Source organism: Wasmannia auropunctata, unplaced genomic scaffold, assembly GCF_000956235.1.
Source record: "Wasmannia auropunctata unplaced genomic scaffold, wasmannia.A_1.0 LD334508.1, whole genome shotgun sequence".
NCBI classification, from domain to species: Eukaryota; Metazoa; Arthropoda; class Insecta; order Hymenoptera; family Formicidae; genus Wasmannia; species Wasmannia auropunctata.
The window spans coordinates 1,824,036-1,846,471 of NW_012028382.1; the positions used below are offsets into that span (position 1 = coordinate 1,824,036).

The 22,436-nt window shown below is 47.1% G+C and overlaps 1 protein-coding gene across 1 annotated transcript; it reads right to left on the bottom strand.

The window, feature by feature from the left end:
- Nucleotides 1-428: 428 nt before the first annotated feature.
- On the bottom strand, nucleotides 429-21,335 carry LOC105458587. Its single transcript, XM_011704031.1, has 2 exons — nucleotides 21,002-21,335; nucleotides 429-511 (listed from the first exon to the last, which is right to left on the bottom strand). Exon 1 carries the CDS (start codon nucleotides 21,329-21,331, stop codon nucleotides 21,014-21,016), a length of 318 nt encoding a protein of 105 aa, XP_011702333.1. The 5' UTR covers nucleotides 21,332-21,335; the 3' UTR covers nucleotides 429-511; nucleotides 21,002-21,013.
- Between the last annotated feature and the right edge of the window lie 1,101 nt (nucleotides 21,336-22,436).

Here is a 22,436-nt window from a genome sequence, read left to right on the forward strand (position 1 = left end):
ACGACGATTCTTCTTCCGTGCAGCAGTTACGACGCACACACGCGCGCCCGTACACATATGGTACACACACACACGCGGGGCGGCGCGTATCCTATTTAGAAAATTCGATCGGCCGATCGATCCGTGAAATCCGCGACGCCGCGACGTCACTCCACAGCATACTCCACGTCGCCGAGCGTGCGCGCGCGCGCGCGCTCGCTCGCTCGCGGAGAAAAAGTCGTCTTGTTTCCTATCTCCTTTCCTCACCTCTCTCGTTTCCACACGCTCGCGCGCGCTGCGTTTATTCCACCCTTCAGCTTCGCCGTCTTCCTTCTCTCCTTCCTCTTCCCCTTTCTACCTTTGTCGCACTGCACCGCGCGCGCACTGTCTCACCACGCACTGTTTCCACGTGCACTGTCACGCGGCCACCGCACACACGCGTAGACACTGCCCGTAGAATCGCCGAAACTCACGTCTCTTCCTCCTCTTGTTTCGCCGCCTCTTCTTCGTGTCGCCGCTTCCGCTGCGATCTCTGCAGGAAGGACGGGGTCATGGGAAACTTGCGAGTTAAAATCCGACGCGGGGAACGTGGACGACGATGAACGTCGCTACTCGACGCTACTCGCCGGGAGAACGCACGCGACTTTACGCGGCCACGAACGCGCACGCGCATGCGGAAATGTGCGAAACAGAGGGGTGCAATTGTATCGCGACGCGGAAATTTCGGCGCGACCGAAAGTGAAAAGCGAACGAGTCTTTTCCCGTTTATTCGCCCATCTCGTAAAATATATATCTATTTCGGAACATCTGGCTCGCTAATTTTTAAATATTATATTATACTTGCAAGGTTATTTACCTATTTGCGCACGATATGTATTTATCTCATTCAGATATCATTCTTATATTTAGCTATAATCCGAGTTCGTTGTTTATGTTATTGCGTCACGTTTATTTTTACCTAAATAAGTTTGTAAGTCGAGAACGTAAATTTGGATGCCGGCCACGGATGCCAAACAACTCTTAATTACGAAGGGTTTCCCAGGTTAGGAACACTACCTCGCGGTTACGCAATCCGAGTGTATTTCGAATCGCGCGACGTTTAACGCGTCGGTTTCGTTTTACGGATGAAACGGACGGAGTAACCGCGACACGCGTTGTTTAATCGAAGAACGTTGCACCGACCAACAGTCGCGCATATACGCGTCATTATATAGAGTAGACACACGCGTGACACGTGTTCCGCAGCGAATTGAAGACGTATATACGATCCGCGCGTATGTTTATTAATACCAAAGTATATGCCGATATATGTATCAAGAAATTATATCCTCGTTCTCTAACACGAGACCAGCCAGCCAGATTTTCAGTCTAGATTTAACATTTACATTAATTTCATTTGAGCGATTTAACGATATTAGTGCGTATGTTAGTAATTGCTTCCACGTTTTGTCGTGCAGATGTTTCAGGAGATTACGACGCTATCGAAATTAAATCGCTATCAAAATCAAGTTCAACAATATATAATATGTGCTTCAAACTGATAGGCGTTTGTGTCGTATTGCGTATTTTCGACCTTTCGTTTCGGTCGGCCTGAACATGGTTACGCGCGAGAGACACGCCGTCGCCTTCGGAGCCAGCCGTTTTAACCGACTGACCCTATCGGCGGCGCGGCGTGCGATTAGACTGAAGCGTAGTGCTCGACTTCCGGTTCAGCTGTTCGCACAAAGATCCGCATGTTTCTCCGACCCGCGTGCCTCGCGCCTCAGTGTTTTGTTGCCCGTCGTTTGTTTCCGCTCGGTATGCTCCGTCCCGCTCTGTCCCACTCTCAGTTATCCCCACTCGCTGCTCTCTCTCTTTCTCTCTCTCTCTCTCTCTCTCTCTCTCTCTCCCACCCTATCGCTAGCCCCCACCTCGTTTCCCCGCTGGCGCTCAGAAGGTAGGCGCACCTCGTGCGCCCGAGAATTTCCTCATTGACCCGCGCGCTCCGTATTCCACCTGCGACTCGTCATCACCGTTATTAATATCGTTCCCCGTTGCCGCCGCGCGGACCTCGTTATCGTTCCCACGGCGGGAATCGCGCTACCGTCGTCACCTCCGTTTTCATCGCCGTCGCTGACGGTCGCGTCGCCGAACCCTCCGACAAAATTGGGCAGAGTATAGCCGGATTAACGACCGATGGATTTATCAAACAATCGCGTATTGACGATTAATGCTTGCAATTTAGTCATTTGTAATCGTGATTAATGATGTGAATAGCCTACGGCTTAAATAATCATTTGTTATGACTTTTCAATAAGAAAACGCGTTGCATCAGCCATTTAATTGGATCGATAATTTAACATTAAAAAGATACTGTGAGACTACCTGATGGACTAGTTTGATTATACTTGATGGACTAGTTTATCTTATACATTTGATAATTAATAGAAAAATATCAACAAACAACTTTGCGTCAATCGCGTCGCGTCGCAAGTTAAATATGGCTCAATTGTGCTCGGTATGTTTCACGTGACAGTAATAGATTTTGGTAACTTCGTTCCGATTACATGCAAGGATACTCTCTCAAATGTTCCATTTTATGATGACATATTACGATATTTTGCTTCCTGCTGCTCGGTACTTGTGGATCGAGTTATTTTATATATCATAAACACGAGAGGAAAGAGCGAAAGAGAGAGAGAGACTGGAAAGTCCCGAAAAACATTCGCGAAAGAGTCGCGGAAAAAAGCCGAAAGAGGGAAAATGTTCTCTCGATCTCGTCCGACAAGATCACAACGAATGGTCCTCAACCCCCTTTCCGCTTCCACCCCTTTTTACACGGCCAGACGCGATTCCCCCGATACCCTTCGCGTGCCGCCGCCTCCTCGTTTGCTTCCTCTCGCCGTCGTGCCCATCCGAGACGTCGAGGGACGATCCCAGTGCCCGAGAAGCCTCCTCTTTCGACGGCAGCGACGACCAGAGCACTCTTCCTGTGAAACAAAATATATCTCTCGTTAAAAGATATTTCAACGATGCCAATCGACTATAACAATTAACGGCGCATTAATTATTCCAGGAATTAAAATCGATACAACTTCAGTGTATCTAAATTTAAAATTTTATTCCAGGAGTCCAGGTGAAATTATTCCTTGGAACCATTTTCTCAAAGTCATTACGCAGAGAGGGAGTCGTAGATTAGAATTAGAGAAGGGAGTCGCAGAGTGTAGAATAAGAGAAAATAAAAATAAATGCGTCTAGCGTCTGGACACCATGACGCGCGCGCGCACATTGTACGGAACGACACACGGAAATTTAAAAGGATTCGCCTCGGTCAATCACGAGAAGCAGAATGATGCTTTCATTGACTATTCGGTCTCCGCTTCTTTTTCTCTGATACTAGTAGAAACTAATTACGCTACAGACTCAGCGGTGAGGCACGATAGGCGGTCACGCGATAACGAAACACTTGTAACTTCACAGAATATTCTATGTTTCGGTCTCTCTATTTTCCGCGTAATCGACGATAATTACGTTCCGTGTATTTCCATGTATGCTAACTATAAATGAGAATGAATTAACACGCAAATGAGTGATCGAACGTGAACCGGTATAGTGGGGGGGAAAAAAACAAAGATGCGCGTTGTTAGCATCGATTCGGTACGTCGTTGCACATTCATTATCTGTGAGCTTGATAGAGGACTGAAAATACCAGATGTGTGTGTGTGTAGTGGAGAAAGAAATTACGGTCGCGTCAAGTTTAGGATAAGTGTTCGATAATAGCCGGTTATTGACCCGATTATTATGCACGGTTTATAAATTCAAACAACTATAATGTATAGAAACATAATTTAAAATACGTATGGACTAAGTTGATAGAGATGATGATGCAAGTATCAAAAATATAATGTAATATTATTCAAACATATAGAAAATACTTGGACAAGTTCTCGTACTTGCTATAAGAATTTGGTATCTTACACCTGCGCAATATATTATATTCTGTAAGTATAAATACTATAGGCTTCAACACTTCAAGAAACTTTGGAAAATGGAAAGTTACCGTGAGAAACTCTTATAATGAAGATATCGTTAGGACCATCGTTTAGAATTTCTCGCGTGGAAGTGCGAATTACCTTTACGTTATACAAAATTTGAAAACCTCAGGTGATCAACGCCCCATTCGTTTCGTCCGACGTAAAGAAACGTAATGTATTTCGCAGGAAATCCGCAGCAGCCGACGGAGATACGGCAATTACGGTCGGGATACGTGTACCAAGCACGCAATGGGGGCGATCGATCGTTCCTCGCGCAGTGGGAAATACTGCGGGAGAAAGCATCTGACACGCGTTTGCGAATTGCGCCGCCGGTGCCGTGTCGAAGGGACCTGGGTCGATTCGCTGGGTTGTGTACGCGACAATAACAAAAATGGTAAATATCAGCTGTGCAGGACAGCCTAGCTCTCTCTCGCGATCGATTCTCTCGTTATGCGACGCCGACGCAAAACAACACGGCACTCGCATCTTACGATGGTCGAAACTATTTTGAAATGCTCGTTCAGAAACGATAACTTTGCCTTCAAAGCTAAATTATATTCTACCACGTTTAGAAGAAGGTTCGAGAAAAATTAAATTATGATCAAAATTCAGCATTTTAATTCGATCCTGAAATATAATAATCGCTCGTCGTGTTCGCAGTTATTCTCATTTATTCCAAACAATAGCGTTAAAGGTATGCTTATATATAACATTTTTAATTGAAAAAAAATTGTATAGTAAAGTGCGGTAAAATTTTCGCCAGGATGGGGAAATTCGCGGATCTGGAAAATTAGTCGAGAAATCTCTGCGCGCAAACAATACGAATGTGAGGACTGGTACATGTACGATACCGAAAAACAGATGATCTCTCGATAGCGTTTTAATCATTAATCGCGATCGAAAGTTTTCTCGAGATCTAATCGCACGCCTCGTGTCATTACGACTCTCGCGCGATAGAAGTTGAGTCATCGCGCGTATAGTCGTATAGTATACACTAATGGTCGTCCACCTTGAGGATGTTTCCTTTAGGATACATTACGTGACCAACCGCCTCCCCCACCTTCGTCGCCGCGAACGCGTGATCTTTCGATACTTGCCGCGTCGATTTATTCAGGTGGCAGGGCAAAGAACAATGACGCAAGAATTCGGGCTCTCGCGCAATTCCGCGACACTTTCGCGAGAACCGCGTCGCGCGTCTAACATAAGCAATAATTAGATTTAAAGGGTATCGCGAATAGAACGGGCATCAATGTGTTACTTTCTCCGGAAACGTCGATAATTTATGTGTAATATTTAGGAATTTCTAGTTCATTAGGACGATTAGGAAATCAGCAAAAACTCGTGTATTGGAGAGAAAATAACACTTGGCACATGCTGCTTATACTTTAACATAGAAACATCTGTGCACTTTCTCTATTCAATACTATCTTCCAAGTGTCTATATATAGATAATATCAAAGACACAATATAAATAGCTAAAATAAATTAGCGCGTGTCGTATTTTCACTGACCATTTATTTTACTGCGGTCGAAGGTAAAGTACGGATCTTGCTAAGAATACCTCGGTATCGAAGACGGAGGTATCGAGAAGACGGAGTGTACTTCAATAATGCGCGTTTCACACATAAGTGGTGCGCTAGGCGGTACACGCGTGTGCGTGTGTATGTCGAGCGCACACACAGCCGAGAGCGCAAAGACTCTTTCGCAGTGACGCAGCCGGACTGGAGGACATCTTATTGGCCGGCTAACGTAAACACGCGTATAAGCACACCCCTTGTCCCCTTACATCATAGAGTCGAGATATCTCTTCCGATCCGCGTTCCCCTCCCTCCCTCTCTCTCTCACTCTGGTCTACCCCTCTTGCCCGCCTCGTGATGCTCGCAGCCACCGTATCCACTCCCGCCCTCGCATCTAGCTTCACCCATTCACCGTCGGTGCGCAGCGTCTCGCATCTCTTTCACCCCACTCCGATCGAGAGCCGCCGCGCTCTTTTCCCCTGGCTCCGCCAACCCCCTCGCCGTTCCCGAGCCCGAGGAGAGAACCCGGCGAGGAGAGTACTCCGCAGCGCGCGGCTCTCCTCTCTGTGCCGTGTGCGCTCTGCACAAACAACTCGCCACACGCATGCGAGTTCCACTTCACGGCAGTTGCTGCGCGGAGAAAGAGAGAAAGAGTTCATTCCGTACAATGACGATGACGACGACGACGAAGGTAAAAACGGTTACCGCCGACCGCGTGGTAATCCTCGACTCGCCTGACGGGGTGGTCCATCTTATCCCGTTGTGAGAGAGTCTTATGATTCGGAATCTGGAAATGTGTACGGCTCCGAAATGCAAAGAGGCATGTACGGGGCATCTGTAAATAGTGCGCGTTTACAGAGGTTTACAGGACATGCCACCAAAGTTTCCAAGTCTCCTTTCTTCGTATATAGGGATATGTACCTCGAGTTTTACTCCCCGATAAAAATAAAGTCAAGTATCGACGTTAAAAATACTCGGTATATAAACAAGGTATCGATCGACTTGAGGAAGTATCGAAGCGTTTCTGCCTACGCGTAATAATATATACCGTTCGCGTCTTTCGCGAGCGAATGCATCGCGCCCGGGTTTATTTATACCGGGGACCGATTAAAGAATTCAAGAGAGTTGAAGATAAAAAAGAAATTAAAAGAGGCGCGACCTGTCAACTATCGTCGAATCGCGCGGGGACCAATTCGCGGAAATCGACAGCTCACAACGGGGAACATATCTCGAGCATTCCGACACACCGACGACCGTACATTCCGACCGTACATCCTTGACAGGAGCCTTGACTTTTCGGCGAAGCGCAGAGAGCGCGAGAACGCGTTGGCGGATTTCGTAAGCGAGAGCCGTGCTCGGCCCGCCCGCCTGCTTTCCCACCCCTCGAGACGGCGAGATATCTCGCACACTCCTCTCGTCTCGCATCTCTTCGCTATACGCGCGCGTATGTACACTTTCGCCCGACTACTCTTTTTCCGGCCGTATCGATTGTAGAGCGCGCGCGCGCGCGTGCACGGACACAGCACGACGGCGAAAGTAGAGGCGATTCTGTATCCGGGCGAAGCGGCGCGCGCGAACTTCGCTGATATAACAATGAAAACCGTCGGTCCTTCCCATGCATGCTCGCCCCATCGTGAATTTTCCCTCTTTAATTCGCTATCGCGATTTTCTGCACCGGGCAACCAACCGCTCGTCTCGCGTAGCAATTTCTAGCGAGCGACTGATTGTGAGCGGAGAGTGACAGATGAGTGACGATACGAGAAGAGCGACGAAAAAATGCGAGAATTCAAATTCTCATAACGATAATGTTAGATTATAAGAAAACCTGGATGCAAAAACGACAACTATTATAGTTTACTTTATATTGTTATCATCACTGTTATTATTGTTAAAGTAATAGATTACATATGTTATCCTCGTGATTACATTAACTGAATTAAAACATTCATAGAAAAAAAATTTTAACGCACGTTTCGTTAAAATAAAAGAAAAGTGTGAAGATCGATATTTTACGATATTTTTGATGTGTTCCGAGTCGCGGAAGCCGTCTAAGAGATAGCAAGTTGCGAATTGTTGCGCAATGTTGCATTCTGCGAACGCAGACGAGCTTTTAGATCGGTTCTAAGCATCGAGAAGGTATTTCTCGATTTCGAGGAACAGCCACTTTAGACCAGTGCTGCTGTCCAAGATTTGTAATTTTGGGCATTGGATTTATGTGCATCGACGTTCGCGCCTATCCTTCCTTTTTCTCAATGGAGATAGGAAAAGAATGGCAATAAAAGCGTGAACGTCGATGCACGCCAAGCCCAGTGCCCGGAATTCCACAAATCTTGGGCAGCACCGACTTAAACAGTGTAGAGCGTAAACGCCACTTAGACGCTGCCGGTTTACATGAATCGCGCTCCCCGTTCAGAGATATATTTAGAATCATTGCGTCGTATAAAACACTGCGGCTGTGGAGAGAAAGTTCAGAAACGCCATGTCAAAGGATATTTTCGGATCGTTATAGCGTGCATCGCGTATATCGCGCGCGCGCGCGTGCGACAGTTTACGCTTCAGTTGAAAATGACAACGACGACGACGACGACGACGACGAAGACGATGGTCGTGCTTAGTGATATCGACTTTCTCAAAGCACGACTTAGACAGTGGCAGAGACGACGGTAAATCTCGCGGGGAAAGCGACGGTAGGAAAAATTAAAGGTACCGTTCTCGCGTATTACCAGAGTGGGAGTGCGCGGTGTGGCGATGCCGGGCGGGGCGGGAGGAGACGGACGACGTGAAAAAAGCGGGACGCGCTCTTGCGCTACTTTAAACCCGGAACGAGCGATTTTTGCCGCCGCCACCGTCGCTGCCGCTGCCGCTGCCGCCGCCACCACCGCGCAAGATACCTCTCGCCGTTATCGATTAAAACGCCCCACCTGCTGGAGGTTATAAAAACCGAAAGGGCCGTTCCGCTTGCGTACTTTACTCTTACTGCACGCGTGTCCGTGGCTGTGCCTCTATATGTATGTATGTATGTATGTATGTGTGTGATTCGAACCCCGTAAATCAGCGTCGGTCGGTCGGTCGGTCGGTCGGTTGGTTGGTTGCTTGGCTGGTTGGTTGGTTGGTGACCTCGCGCGACGAGTCCGACACACGACTAGCAATTATTCATTCCGCGAGCTTCCGAATCTTGTTACGTCTCGGATATGACAGCGATATTCTACCTCGCGACTCTCGCCGGCATTCCCCTACACCCTCCTTGCTCCAGCAGTCGACTGACATTCAATTTTAACCGGTTATAATCTGACATTCGTAGAATCACGTAGAATCCCTATATTGGCTCTATTATTAAACCTGTAGCCGAACAGACGGCTACAGTCGCGAAAATGGATGTCACAGGTTTATTGCACATTGAAGAGACATTGTCAACTATCCGAGTTTCAAAAGCAATCTGTCCGGTGGACAAAACACTCGCGAAAGAATAGAATTCTATATATTTCTATATTATGGGGTATTCTTCTTTCGAAGAGAATCAAATATCTCGCCGGTTGTACATGACATTAGAACGGACCACCCTGTATGCCGCAGCCTCGCCGGCGATTGCATACGGACGACAGAACGTTCAGTTTGCCACGGCCGGCGCTCGCTGATGCGCCAAGTCAAAATAAACGATGTTCTCCTGTCTTCATTGCCGTCGCCGCCGCCGCCGCCACCGCAGCCGCCGCTCCCAGAAGCGGCGGGAACCGTTGCTGGTGCAACGCCCCGCCCAGCGCGAATCACATCTTCTTTTTCCTCCTCAATTCTCAACAGACATTATCAAAATTTAGCCCACTTTAGACGATTTACATGTCGCGACAGAACCCACAGCATATTTATATATGTAGTTTTATGTGCCGTGTCTATTTTACTTTTTCAGATATTTTCAGATATTTTAGACGAGACACGAAGTTATCATCCGTTATCATCCATACGTTCTCCATGTGCTAATCTATCAAACGATAAAGATGAGAGGCAAAATACGAATTCGAGAGAATTATCGACAAATCATCGTTAGAAAAATTTGTAGCAAAAACACACGTCGATACACTTGGTCGCATTCCGCGACACCGATTCACATCCGTTCGCGAATTTTGACGAATAAGAAGACAGGCCGGTATTTTAACGAGTGGCGCGCGTAATGGTGGGAGAGGGAAAACCGTCTGTGCTCGGCCAACTTTGTACCCGCGCGGACGTGTTTTTCACGACGTGTGGTTCATGCCGTCGCGCGCGTGAACGGCGGTTTTTAGAAAGTACACACGTCCCCCTCGTCGCCAAATATATTTCAACCGGGGTTATTATTATCTCGCGAAACCCAGAACGGTCGATAGCTCTCCCGTCGTCGTGGCCGCCGTGACTCAAAGTCGGGCCGAGCCGAGCCGAGAGCAGTCGAATCGAACCGAGCCGGACCGAATGCGAGAGAACGCGGCGAGGTCGTGTCAACTCTTCGACGTGTGAAAAAAAAAGGCGATCGCCTCGAGGCGCGTCGGCGATAAAGATGTAAGGCCCCGGAGCCGCCCCGCGACCGCCGCGACGTTAATTCGCACGTGACCATTTCGCGCGTTTGCGACGCGCCCCGAGATAACGACTCTTTCAGCTTGGCGACTTGGTGCTGCCGATAATATTGTCCAGAATTAAGTCTCCTCGGTAGGAGAATGAATAAGACGTATACGCGCGCGATTAAACCGCGGGGGAAAGAGATTAGAGAGAAACCGGATGTTTTTCTTCCCAAAATTCTGATAAAACGTTAAAATTAGAAGCTTATAAATAGAACGAGATTTATCGAAAAATCTGCTCTATTTAAGCCGCGTAGTATTTAATATGTTCTATTTAATCAGTTGTAATGTCTGTGTCGACGTGTCACCGAGTCTCAAGTGTTCCACCATTTCGAACACGGCCATTGAAGAAGACGTAACGATATATAAATACTCGATCGCGCGACGTATTGCGGCCTAACGGCACGTTAACACTCATTAAGGAAAAATAAGACCATTAACTCTCGCGCACGTCCCTGAGCCGATCAATGTCGCGTGCATACGAATAAGTTTGCACAGTTGCAACAAAGTCTAATGCTCAGACGAGACGTAAACTAAATAGAATCTAATTTTTTGTTTTGTTTAATCGTTTACGTTGCGTAAGAAATGCTGATCGAATGATCAATACTTTTGACTTCTGTTCACAATACGCTGTGTACGTGTGAATACATCTTATACAAGTAATTTTTATTGCAACTCATATATAAAAAAAATTTCCATTATATCGTCGTACTAATTACGGAAATTAAATGTCGCGGAAGATAATAAGAATAGTTAGACGAGAAGAGCTTCGTCTCTTTCGTTTTCTTCTCTTACATTTTCTACAAGTCGTCTCGGAGTGCAATTTTTACAAAATCCGGCCATGTCGCACATTGCGAATAACGTTAGCATTCGTTATCGTGCTTGTATCCGGCGAGAGCGAGAAATATCGGGCGCGATATCGATTTCAGGCGACGCGACGTCGTGGCGGCTCTGAATAAGTCAACGAACTATAGCCTTCACTCCGATAGGCCGTGTTATTTTCGAAACAGGCTCACTTCCGGTACATTTTCCCGAACCAGTCTCCCGCGTTTACGCCGCGAAATAAGATCATCGGCGTGGATATTTACAAAACATCTCTCATACCGCTCTCGACCGGCGCGCTGAATTCCCGATATCTCCTCGAGAAAACGGTAACGCGGGGCGACTGGACGTTTCAATGAAATCAATTAACGTGGAAACGACAATAACAGCCTAAGTAACGTGACGGACAAATATACGGTACGTTACTTCGAGGTCGCATTAGAAGGTTAATCTTGCATGAGTAATATGGGCCGAGTAATGGAGCCCGAGTTAATGAACTCGTCATTACTCGTCGACAGCGTCAGCGCTAATATTATATACATGACCTTTCGTTCTTTAACAAAACTTGTTGAAATGCGCGAGCGCAGGAGCATTGGGATAAATCACAGCGAGAATAGAAAGCAAAATCTTAAAAAAATAATCATTATTTCGCGCCGAATTTTTTTTCTTTTAAATACCAGTAAAGTCCAGCGCGGGCAATACGGTCACGCTGCGCGAATGAAAGGGTTAAGAAACAGCAGAATAGACTCGCCGAGAAAGAGAGATGCCGGTGCACGTCTGCGAGTGACACAAAAGAATTCAATTCGCGACAAACAAAATGGGTCTCGTAATGAAGGACGTTGCGATTCCACGCAATACCGTCGCGCTTACATCACGCCGCTCTAACTCGTTAACAAATAATTTTGCGCGGCCGGGATTCTGCAAAAGGCACGAACGAGGAATTAGTACCTGCCTACCAAAATCGGAGGTAGAACTAATGCGCCTCATGCAAGCGACAGGATTACAAATGCGGGAGATTCTCTCTAAAAAGACTTTAAGTTATGACTTTGACGTGTGTGAACGGCACTGTAGGCGAATTAATGTTCTCGATGCAATTTCAAGCGGACCATCGCTTAGATAGGCCTTTAGTGTAACGTTCAACTTATCGGCATAATTGAAAGAAAAATAATGATGAATTTGCAAAGTTGCGTTAATTGTGATAATATCTGATGACAGACATTTACACCTTTTACTTGGTGCATTTATTAATTGTTGAAAAGAATTAGACGTTCACTGATTTCCACTAGCTCTATACCTGCCTCGTGACAGACTCACGTACACTGTCAGATCGATGACTGTATGCGTACCTCAGCGCTATAGACGGTACCGCAAGTGCTTGCTCGTGCGTGCGCTCGTGCTGCGCCCGTGTGTGTGTGTGTGTAGTGTGTATGTGCATGCGTGTGTGTACATGGAACAGCGAGCGTGCTTGTGCATGGAACGGGGCCACACTAGTCGGCCGCGTTTGAAGAAAACCCGACGCGAGTGTCGAGCGATAATCCGCGTCGGGTTTTCTTCATCCGCAGATGCCTAGTCGCTAGTTTTCCCGCATACGAGCGACGAGAAAAAAAAACCTACTTTTCATTCGAAAACACCTGTCCTTTTTGGACACAAGACACCTCTAACAACCCCTCTCCGTACCTCTTCTCTCAACGTTCCATTTCGATCTCGGCGGAAAACCTCGGCGAGAACCGATCGATACTTGATGAATCTCAGCTATCGCTGTTATCGTACGACGAAAAAGTCGCGAGGCGCAGTGAATGTGCGTAAACGTGTACGCGTAATAATTTCAATTCGACTTTGATCTCAGGGAAAACGAGCGACGCACTCGGCGCGTCAAAACAACGTTGAATTTTCGCTTAGTCAAGGAAAATAAGAAATAAGACAGGGGAATAGATATCGCGCTTCGAGGCGATTTAATGATTCGCCTGTTTTCTCGCGATACTTGCGAAAGATTGATATATTCGTGGTCGGCGCCATCGCTAATTGCAACAGCTCTGATTATTTGCCAAAACCCGAGTAACGCTCTTATCCGCCGATACCCGCATGTGTGTTTGTTTGTTGTGTGTGTGTGTGTGTGTGTGTGTGTGTGTGTGTGTGTGTGTGTGTGTGTGTGTGTGTGTGTGTGTGTGTGTGTGTGTGAATTTTTTGTAAAGCTTTATACATCTGAATCACGCATGACGACGCAAAAGTCTGATAAACGAGAGCGTCATATCTTCCGATATTTTTTCGCCGAACAGGAAATCGCTAATGGCTTGGCTTCGGAGTAAAGTAACGTCGCAAAGTAGCAAGTTTGACGGGATCGATGCAAATCTACGCAAATGCGGATTTACTACCGCGTGATATCTCGGAGCGCGGCGCGTCCCCTTTCTCTCTTCGGCAAAATACCAAATTACACTTCCAAATCCACTGACGTTAGGTTACACAAACGAACCGATGGAATCCGCGTGATTCGTGAGCTTTAGAAAAATATCATCACTAAACTATAGCAATACGTCATTTTCAAAATATAAAGATAGAAAATATAACGATCTAAATAATATGTAATATTTAAAATTCATGCGCAAACTGTTGAATGTGATAATAAGATGATCCAGCGTCGGGAAAAATAATTATATATAAAAATGTTAATATATAATTTATGCATATATCGCATATTATTAATGTATTAAGTAAATAGCTAATCTTCTCTTATCATTAAATTGCAAATATGGATGACCGTGTACCGCGAAAAATCGCTTGTTTCAGCGAAATGCTGTAATGCTTTCGGGCGTTGCAGTGTTGCCGAACTCTCTATCTTTCTCTCTCTCTCTCTCTCTCTCTCTCTCTCTCTCTCTTCCCCCTTCTCTCTTTCCTGGCAAACGGAAGATATACAGGCGCTGGTAGATCTGGCAACGTGGAAAGAAACGCCGTTTGCTGGCCGCGCTCAGTTTTCGTGACACGCGTTGCTCTAACCCTTTCCGAGCTCTCCTGGTACACATCCCGTGCCAGCCGGAGGATTTAGAAAATTTGTTATTTTCCTAAGACACGTGTATCATCAGTTTCATTTACGAAAATAACTTTTCTTTGATACGAACTTTGATATGCCCCCTCCCCCCAAAAAAATATTGCAACTGAACATAATCCCCGCATGTATTTTTGTATTTTTTTCATATTTCACTTGATGTTGTAACTAGTAAACAAAAGCTTTTAGAAAGAAACCTATTGTACAAATAATTCTATTGAAAAATTGCAATCCTGTGGTTATAACACTTTCGTTTCGTGCTTTCCGCATTGCATTGATGGTATAAACATACTTTCATAAAAAATGTATTTTATTTTAAATGTTATTAAAAAAAAGTAGGGAAAAAAGAGAGAGAGAACTGTTCTGGAAAATTCCATACAATTTCAGCGAGTTTATTTCCCGATAAAATTCAACATGGAGAACGGAACTGCGATTGACACAAGATTAATTTCGTCTTATCTGCAAATATCGAAACTTAAAGTTCGAAATTGTAACGGTTTCTAATTCTGACCGGAAACACGTGTGAACGGGAGCGAGGGGAAGCTGTTTGTCTTTTCGGGACGGAGAAGGCGAGTACAGACAGACAGAGGCGTGTCATTACGCGACAACGCGAATTATGTAATTATCCTCCTATCGAAAGGCTAGTCCTGATGCGAGAGAAAGAGCGAGAGGAGAAGGGGGAATTACACGAAATTTATTATTACGATAAAACTGATAGTTTTGCTAAAGCGGCAACTCTTCGTAATGAACGTGAAGTCTTGCGAAATATTCTCTGGCTTCCGATAGCGTTGGATAGTTGAATATTCGCGCGGGGTCGATAATGTATTTTTCATATAACAATTTCATATAACACTTTGGCTCTCGCAAGTTGCGTTTTGCCTATAACCTTCGCGCCGGGAGCAGCAACGAAATTTTAGACTCCAAAATATGACGTCTAGAGCCGTAATCACGTACTCAAATGTTAAATTCTACAAATTATAAAAATTTCGCGGCTTATCCTCTTGCACGATCTTACACAATTACAATGATATCGCGCGCGAATCGCTGAAAATAACGCGACCGCGGAGCAAATAACGCTTGTAAATATACAAAACAAAACAAGAATCGCTGTTGAAACTTTGGTGTTTACCGTATTCGAGGCGCGGCATGGTAAAAAGTCTGGTAATAATTCGCTCGCGCGATATACACAACTTCTTGCGGCGTAACCGAAAAAGTTTTCGATCGAGCTGGCCGAACAAGCGTGCGACGTTTCCACGTAAGATCAACACAGTCGCGCGTTGTTTTTCTCGATCAAAGTACGTGGCAGATAACCGATAAGGTACCGTCGCATTCGTCGCCATGGACTTACATAACGGTGGGCGTGTGCTCGAAATTAAATGCTTAGGGTATTCTCGGTATTGGGGACGATTACGCATGAATTCTTTTCTATTTATCTTTCTTCAGATAGCGAGCGTGTACTTTTGTGCAGCACGAGATATCCAAATGAATAGCAAGAGGTATCCGCATGAAAAGCCGGCTCTATGGGAGCTTGCTATAAGCACATTGAACGTTACTTTTCATGTAAAAGGAAAAGGATTTAGGCAAGAGAGATTAACATGACGTAACGTATGAGAAATGTGTTAAATTGTATTGCACATGTGAATAGCTAACCGATTAACTATAAAAAAAAGAGAATACAGCTTTCTAGAAAAAAATCAAATATTTAGAAATTGTGTTTGCCTGGTGCTAAATTTAACCAATCAATTACCAATCTTCGTTAGATTAAGATATCCTTATTCATTAGTGGACAAATAATGATTAAAAGAATAATCCCGTTTCGATGTTATATAACTGATTTGCCGCAACTTTTATACGCCTACATGCGCAATATTAAATATTCAGAAATCTAGATATTGCAAGGTACTCGGATACCCGACGCATTATTCAGGGATATCGTGAAACTAGAGCTTTCCTAATAGAGCACGAGAGCCACGGAGGCCAAGAATGTTTCGCGCGCGGCGACGGCGACGGCGGCGGCGGCGGTGGCGGCCATCTCGTAAGGTCGTTTCGAGCTGGCCAACGTATACAGGGTGTATCAAATGTCGCGCACTTTCTCTCGGCGTAGCGGACGCTAAAGGCCAAACTTAATAGAATGTCGATTGCTTCAATGTCGAGACGTCTATTAGCATGCGCGGAGGACAAGGTGTTTAAAGCGCAGCGAAGTATCACCGAAATTTTTGTTTCAAGAAGGAAATTATTTAGACGAAAATTTAGAGGATTACGTAGTGATGAGAGACTTCACTGGGTGTGGTTATGATCGTTTACATTTTGATGCAGCAGCATTTTGACCAGATTGCAATGAAACCAACATTACATAAACAAAAATGTGCCAATAAAAAAATCAGTTACAAATACATCAATTTGTTTCCACGCTTGTGAAATCACCATCCATTACTCTTCGGAAAGCTTTTTGTGGTTTTAATGAATTATCTAAAATAGATCTCTCACCCTAGAGTGTTGAATCTTAGCTATTAAAAAAATACTATATACAATACAGTTGAGTATTTAAAATCTCGTGAGCAATGGGAAAGACAGAATTTTTATTACGTAAAAATATATAATGGCAAATATATATTTATCCGAGCTGAAAATGATTTGGGAGAAAATACGCTTTAAACGAAATTTTCAGGCCTAACAATCCGCGAGACGAAGACGCGATTTATCTTTCGATTGCCGTCGGCGACGATTCGACGGCGGCAGGCAGTATTGACCTCCTCGCGCAACAATTCGATAAGATGGAACACGGCGGCCGTATAACGTCGCTCGTTATAATGTTCGGAATTTGCCCGCGTGCGAACTAATATCGGCGAAAATCATCGTCCGAGGCCACCTTCCCTCTCCTCTCCCACCCAAACTCAAGTTTGCGACTCTCAAGTTTGCGTCGTACGCGATTGCGAGATACAACATGCGTCAAGAGCCGTGCTCGCCTTTTTTTATTTGCGACAAAACAATAAACTTAATTAGGTATCTCGGCGATTGAATTTCGTAGAGATAAGGCCACGTTGAAATCAACCGACAAGGTCCCGGCATTTCCAATCGCACTTTCTCCACTTTGTTTCATTTTTATCCCTTTTTTTCCCCCATTTCCCTCGAATAACAAACGTTTATTCCATTAGCTTCATTTTAAGCGCCAGAAAGTGTAAAAAGAAGGTACGACCGAACAGGACACGGGCGCAGTAAAAGGAACACGATAACGAAAACGTGATAACTGTTCACAAAAATTCTATTCCCTTCAGGTACTTAACATTTTTTCACGCTTAAAGTATTGTACTCAGAAGAAAGAGGGAGGAGAGGAGAGAAAGAGATAGAGAAAGACAAAAGAAACACGGAGAGAAAACGGTAAAATAACGGATAAAGATTACAGACTTGCAACTACCGCGATAAACTACACAAAAGAAAGACAAATCTCTTTCGAGACAAGAGGCAGAGCATGTCAAATACACGAAACCAAAGTCATTGATAATTTGTTTGTGCTGTATCGGTCACCCGGCGCGCGATTGTTTCTGACTCGCACCACTTTCACTTTCGATCCACCGAGTAATGAACCACAGGCCGAAATAACGAATGATTGATAACTCGGGTGGGTAACTGCATAATGAACGAATTCGCAAGGAACAATACGATCGAAATCAAATGTCGCAAAAGCGCGAGCGCGAGTCGTGCGACGACTCGTACGTGTGCTTGGCAGCGAGAACACGCCAGCGTTTAAATTAGTAACAGCGTGCAAGAAAATCATAAGCAATCCGGTCCATGTGAGTTATGGAAGATCGGCAGCCGAACGAGCGAGCGAAAAATTGCACATTTCTCGCAACGGACGACCGACAGAAAACCGTCACAGCTCCGCAACTTTTCGGCGCGTTTTCAGATACTAAAAATTAAAGTCTCAAATTGGCGTAAGTGATTAAGCCGCAATTCGAAATTTAAGAAACAGAAGAGAAATAATAATAATAATAATAAATGAACTTTCATCTGGATTGTTCTAATACGCAGCTGATATTCTTGAAAATTAAGATTAAAATTTGACATTTGCAGAAACGGACAATTCCGTTCGGTTTACATGATTTAATGAGAGAAATTCACGATACAAGAAAATCACAGAACGAAACTTCGCCTTTTGACCTTGTAGACCTTGATCGAATCGCGCAATTTGATCTTTCAACGAGCAAACTTTTCGGAGGTGTGACGCTTTTCTGATTATCACTTCTACGTATCACATCACTCGCGTTGTTGAACAAATATTGTTAAATGCATATTACACTTCTCGCACGATCGGAGCCATCGTAGGATTGCACGAACAATTTAAGTCCATCAACTTCAGATCGGGATGCGTACAAGATTCAAAGCTATAAGCGCGGCTAATGTCAAGGTTCGATATTGGTATTACGAAAGAATTATGATGAATTTCTAACACGAGGAATTAAAGAGACGTTTAACACGGACCTTAATTAATGCGAATCCACATATCGGCGCAAACATGTAAAGTTAAGATCCGTTGTATCCTTCCGGGAATTTTGCACACATTTTGTCATTTACTTCGAACGATTGGAAGGCAGTGTCATGCGAAAGTGAGTCACTCGTCGAAAAAAAAAAATGTCTCAAGTGAATTAGACAATTGTTGCCGCAAGGCTGTAATGCCGGTAATTACGCCATATGTAGGTATGTAAAAGTCGGCTTTTTACACACTCTTGTGATTCAATTTTCAGCACGTTTTTTAACATCTTTGCATAGACACTGTTTAATCGTGCATTGTCTACAACAGATTTAGTCTCTCTCCCCGGATGGATACAAGCGAATTTTTTCACACACTCCGGTGAGACGCGTGCCGTCGCTTCGACGACGGCGGAGCGTCGCTTCCGGCGCATCAATTTCCGTGCCTCGGTTCCAGATTTCCACGAATCCAGGAGAGAAGCGAGTCAGAGGCAGCGACAGTTTTACCAGCTTTACTATCACGTTTCCTCGAAAGAGAGAAACGCGTCTCTTTCTCTCTTTGTAAAACGGACATTTTCCCCTATCGCGCGGGAGACACAGTACCGCTCTTTCATTGTCAGTCAAGAAAGACCCCGAACGAGGTTGACTCTCCGCTGGTTCGGTCCTCGTCTCGCCTCGCCTCCCCGCTGGATCCGTGCATCGGGGGCACCATAAAACGCATGATATACGTACGTAGCGAACGTCGCCGCGTCGGTCGGTCGGCCGCTTGGTTGCTTGCTTGCCTCTCGGCCTCCTCTCCACGCTATCTTCAAGTTCACACGCGGAGCGGCCGCCACGCCGAGATATCTCCTATTAATAGGCCCGTTATTTTCGGGGCTCTCGAAACACCGCGTCTTGTAGTAACTTCGGGGGGCGCGAGAGCGCCTTGCCACTGTCAGGACCTCGGAGACTTTTCCCGGGCACAAAAATGCTACGGGGGGACCCCGTAAAATCGGGCCACCGCGTCGGTCACACGCGGTACTTCACTGAGAAACACAGAGAGCGGCGACGGGATGATGAGGATGATGACGGTGATGATGATGACGATGATAACTCCACCGACAACGGGGCGAGGACACGTAGCGACGACGAGCGGACGAGCGACGGGCACACAACGACGACGATGGGGTTCGGTGCAAGAGCGTGGGGACCGAACACGGGGGTAAAGGGGCACCGGCACCGGCTTGCTCGACGATGCATCACGTCGGAGGAACGGGACGGGCGTGATAGCGCGCACTCCGTCGGTAATCGCGACACCTTTGCGCGCATCAGCGGCATTCTAATAAACACACAGCGTGCAGTGTGTTTTTTTCCCCGAGGCACCGTTCGGCATTCGGAAATCGACGAGAGAAACGAGCGAGCGAGCGAGCGGGCGAGCGAAGGAACGAACCGAACAGACGGGCGAACGGGCGAAGGAAGAAAACGAAGGATCACGTACGATAAGGATTAGAATATGAACACGCGACGTGCACGGTGCACATGAACGTGTGGTCTAGGCAAACGCGGTCACATACTGCGGCGCGACGCGACGCGAGGCGACGCGACGCGAAGCGGCGCATAGCGTCGCGGCGTTCTCCAAAGTCCGCGACGACGTTAGGAAAACGCGTTATTTCACTGTACAACACACTGCACGGCGGCACTGTATAGCGGTAATATGCTTTTGGCAGTTTTGTACTTTCGGACGCAGGTGCGGCCGGAGGCAACACACGGTTTCACGTTGTCGTCATCGTCATCGTCGTCGTCGTAACGAGAGACCGCTCCTCTTTTTCTTCCTTTCCTCTTAATCCTTATCCCGCTTTATCCTGAACGGAGAATAAGCAGGATACATAGAAAGCGGGAAAGAGAGAGAGAGAGAGAGAATGCGAATGGGAATGAGAGAGAGAAGAGAGAGCGGACTGGGTGGAGGACAAGAACAGCAAGCGAGAGCGAGAGAGAGAGAGAGAGAGAGAGAGAGAGAGAGAGAGAGAAGTATTCGTGGCGTGTAGTTCACATTGCTGTGTATGTGTACGTATGTGTGGGTGCGTGGATATGCGTGAGAAAGAAAATGAGAGATTACGCACACTCGCGTGATTGCCTAAAAGAGAGAGAAAACAGATATCAGCGAGAGAGATAGAATACGCGCGCGAAAAAGAGAGAAACAGAGAGAAAGCCAATGGTTGAACGAGAGAGAGAGAGAGAGAGACGGACAAATGCAAGGACAAAGAGAAACGAAGAAGAAGCGATAGATTTGACAAAAGGAGCACAAGCAAGTCGGGACGAACGTTTCAGAGCAGCTCCTCTTTTCGAGATGCTCCAGCTTAATATCAACGAATGGAGAAGCTGTTGCGAGACGAGACAAGGGCTCCGGCACTTGTCGCGACGCGGCACGTTCGCGAGAGGACGTTACCGACGGCGAGGACGGGCACACGACGATGACGATGACGACGACAAGGATGACGACGGCGATAATGACGAGGCTGACGACGACGACGGCGACGGCGGCAACGAGAACGAATATCCCTCGTCGTTTTATAGCCGCGCACACATTAATCTTCCCGAGTGGCTTACCCGCGCGGCGAGCTATTCCCTCGGGATAACGTATTCCCCGACGGAGGGCCGTTCGCCAGCAGCACCAGTGTTAGCGAGCAGCAGCAGCAACCACCACGACGACGACGGCGACGACGACGGCTGCGGCTGCGGCTGCGACGGCGGTGGCGGCGGCGGCGGCGACAGCAACAACGGGCCACCGCGATTAAAAAACACTCGCGTTCTCGCGCACTCGCGACGACCCGACGACACGATGTCTCGCTGCTGCGGCACGAAAATCGGCGCGGCCGGTCCACACGGCGTTTTCAGGGCCGCCAGGTTAACGTCACGAAATCCACCGCACACAACCATAGATCCAAACGGCGGACGGACGGACGTAAGGACGGACGGGCAGGCTGGCAGGCAAGCAAGGCGGAATCACGGGTGAGGCGGCGGGCGCGGGGAAGGCGGAGGACGTTCGGGGCGGGCAGCGGCCGCGGGGTGAGGGTAACGGGCCGCCGCCAGCGGACGGCGCGGGGGGCGGCCGGACGAGAGCGGCGCGGCGCGGCGCAGCGGCCGCGAGGGGAACGCGCGGCGCGGCAGCTGAGGGGGAGAGGGACCGACCGACCGACCGACCGAGAACGACCGAGCTCACGGAGCGAACGAACGAGCGAGCGAGTGAGCGAGCGAACGAACGACGAACGAACGACGTAGAGCAGCGTCGCACTCTCGCGCGCGCGGCGCGGTCGGAGTCGGAGGGGGGAGGCAGGCGGCAGCGCGGGGAGGGGACTGCGTTAGCTCAGGCTCGTCGCGCGCGGATGGCGCCGCGAGGGCCCACCATCCTCCCTGTCACTCATTTTCACCCAAGTCAAGGCTCGCACCCATAACTCGTCGTTATTATCGCAAGCGAGTCTTCACCCCGGAATTGATCTCGTGTAACGTCTTCGTTTTGTGGTACGAATCGAATCGTACGTACGCATGACGCATAAACCGTAATTCCTCTGTATTACTCCGCGCTGTTTTGCCTCGGCGACGGCAGTGGCGGCCACGAAATGCGCGCGGCAAAGCGCTCCGCTACATCCTGAAAGATTCCCCGACTTAAAGCGGATGGATCGAAATGACGGCGCGCGCGGCGAGAGGCCGCGGAGAACGATGCCGTGCGTTTGGCTTAAAACTTGTTACGGGATGCGCTTGTACTACGTTCGAGGAATCGATATGTCGGGGAAAAAGACAAGACTCCTGGCTCTCGTCCGTCTCGACTTTGACGATCTCCAAGATTTTCGCGAACGTGCAGGAACTGTGCGCTATCTGTCAAAATTTTGTCGACGGCGCACCCGTCCTTTGACTTGTACTTTCACTCGGGCTTCCATTTTCTGTTATTTTCGGTCCGCCGAACGCGCTCGTTCTCCTCGCATGTAACAAAACGCACAAAGGGACCGCTCTCTCACGTTTCGGAGAGACTCGAATCTTGATTTCC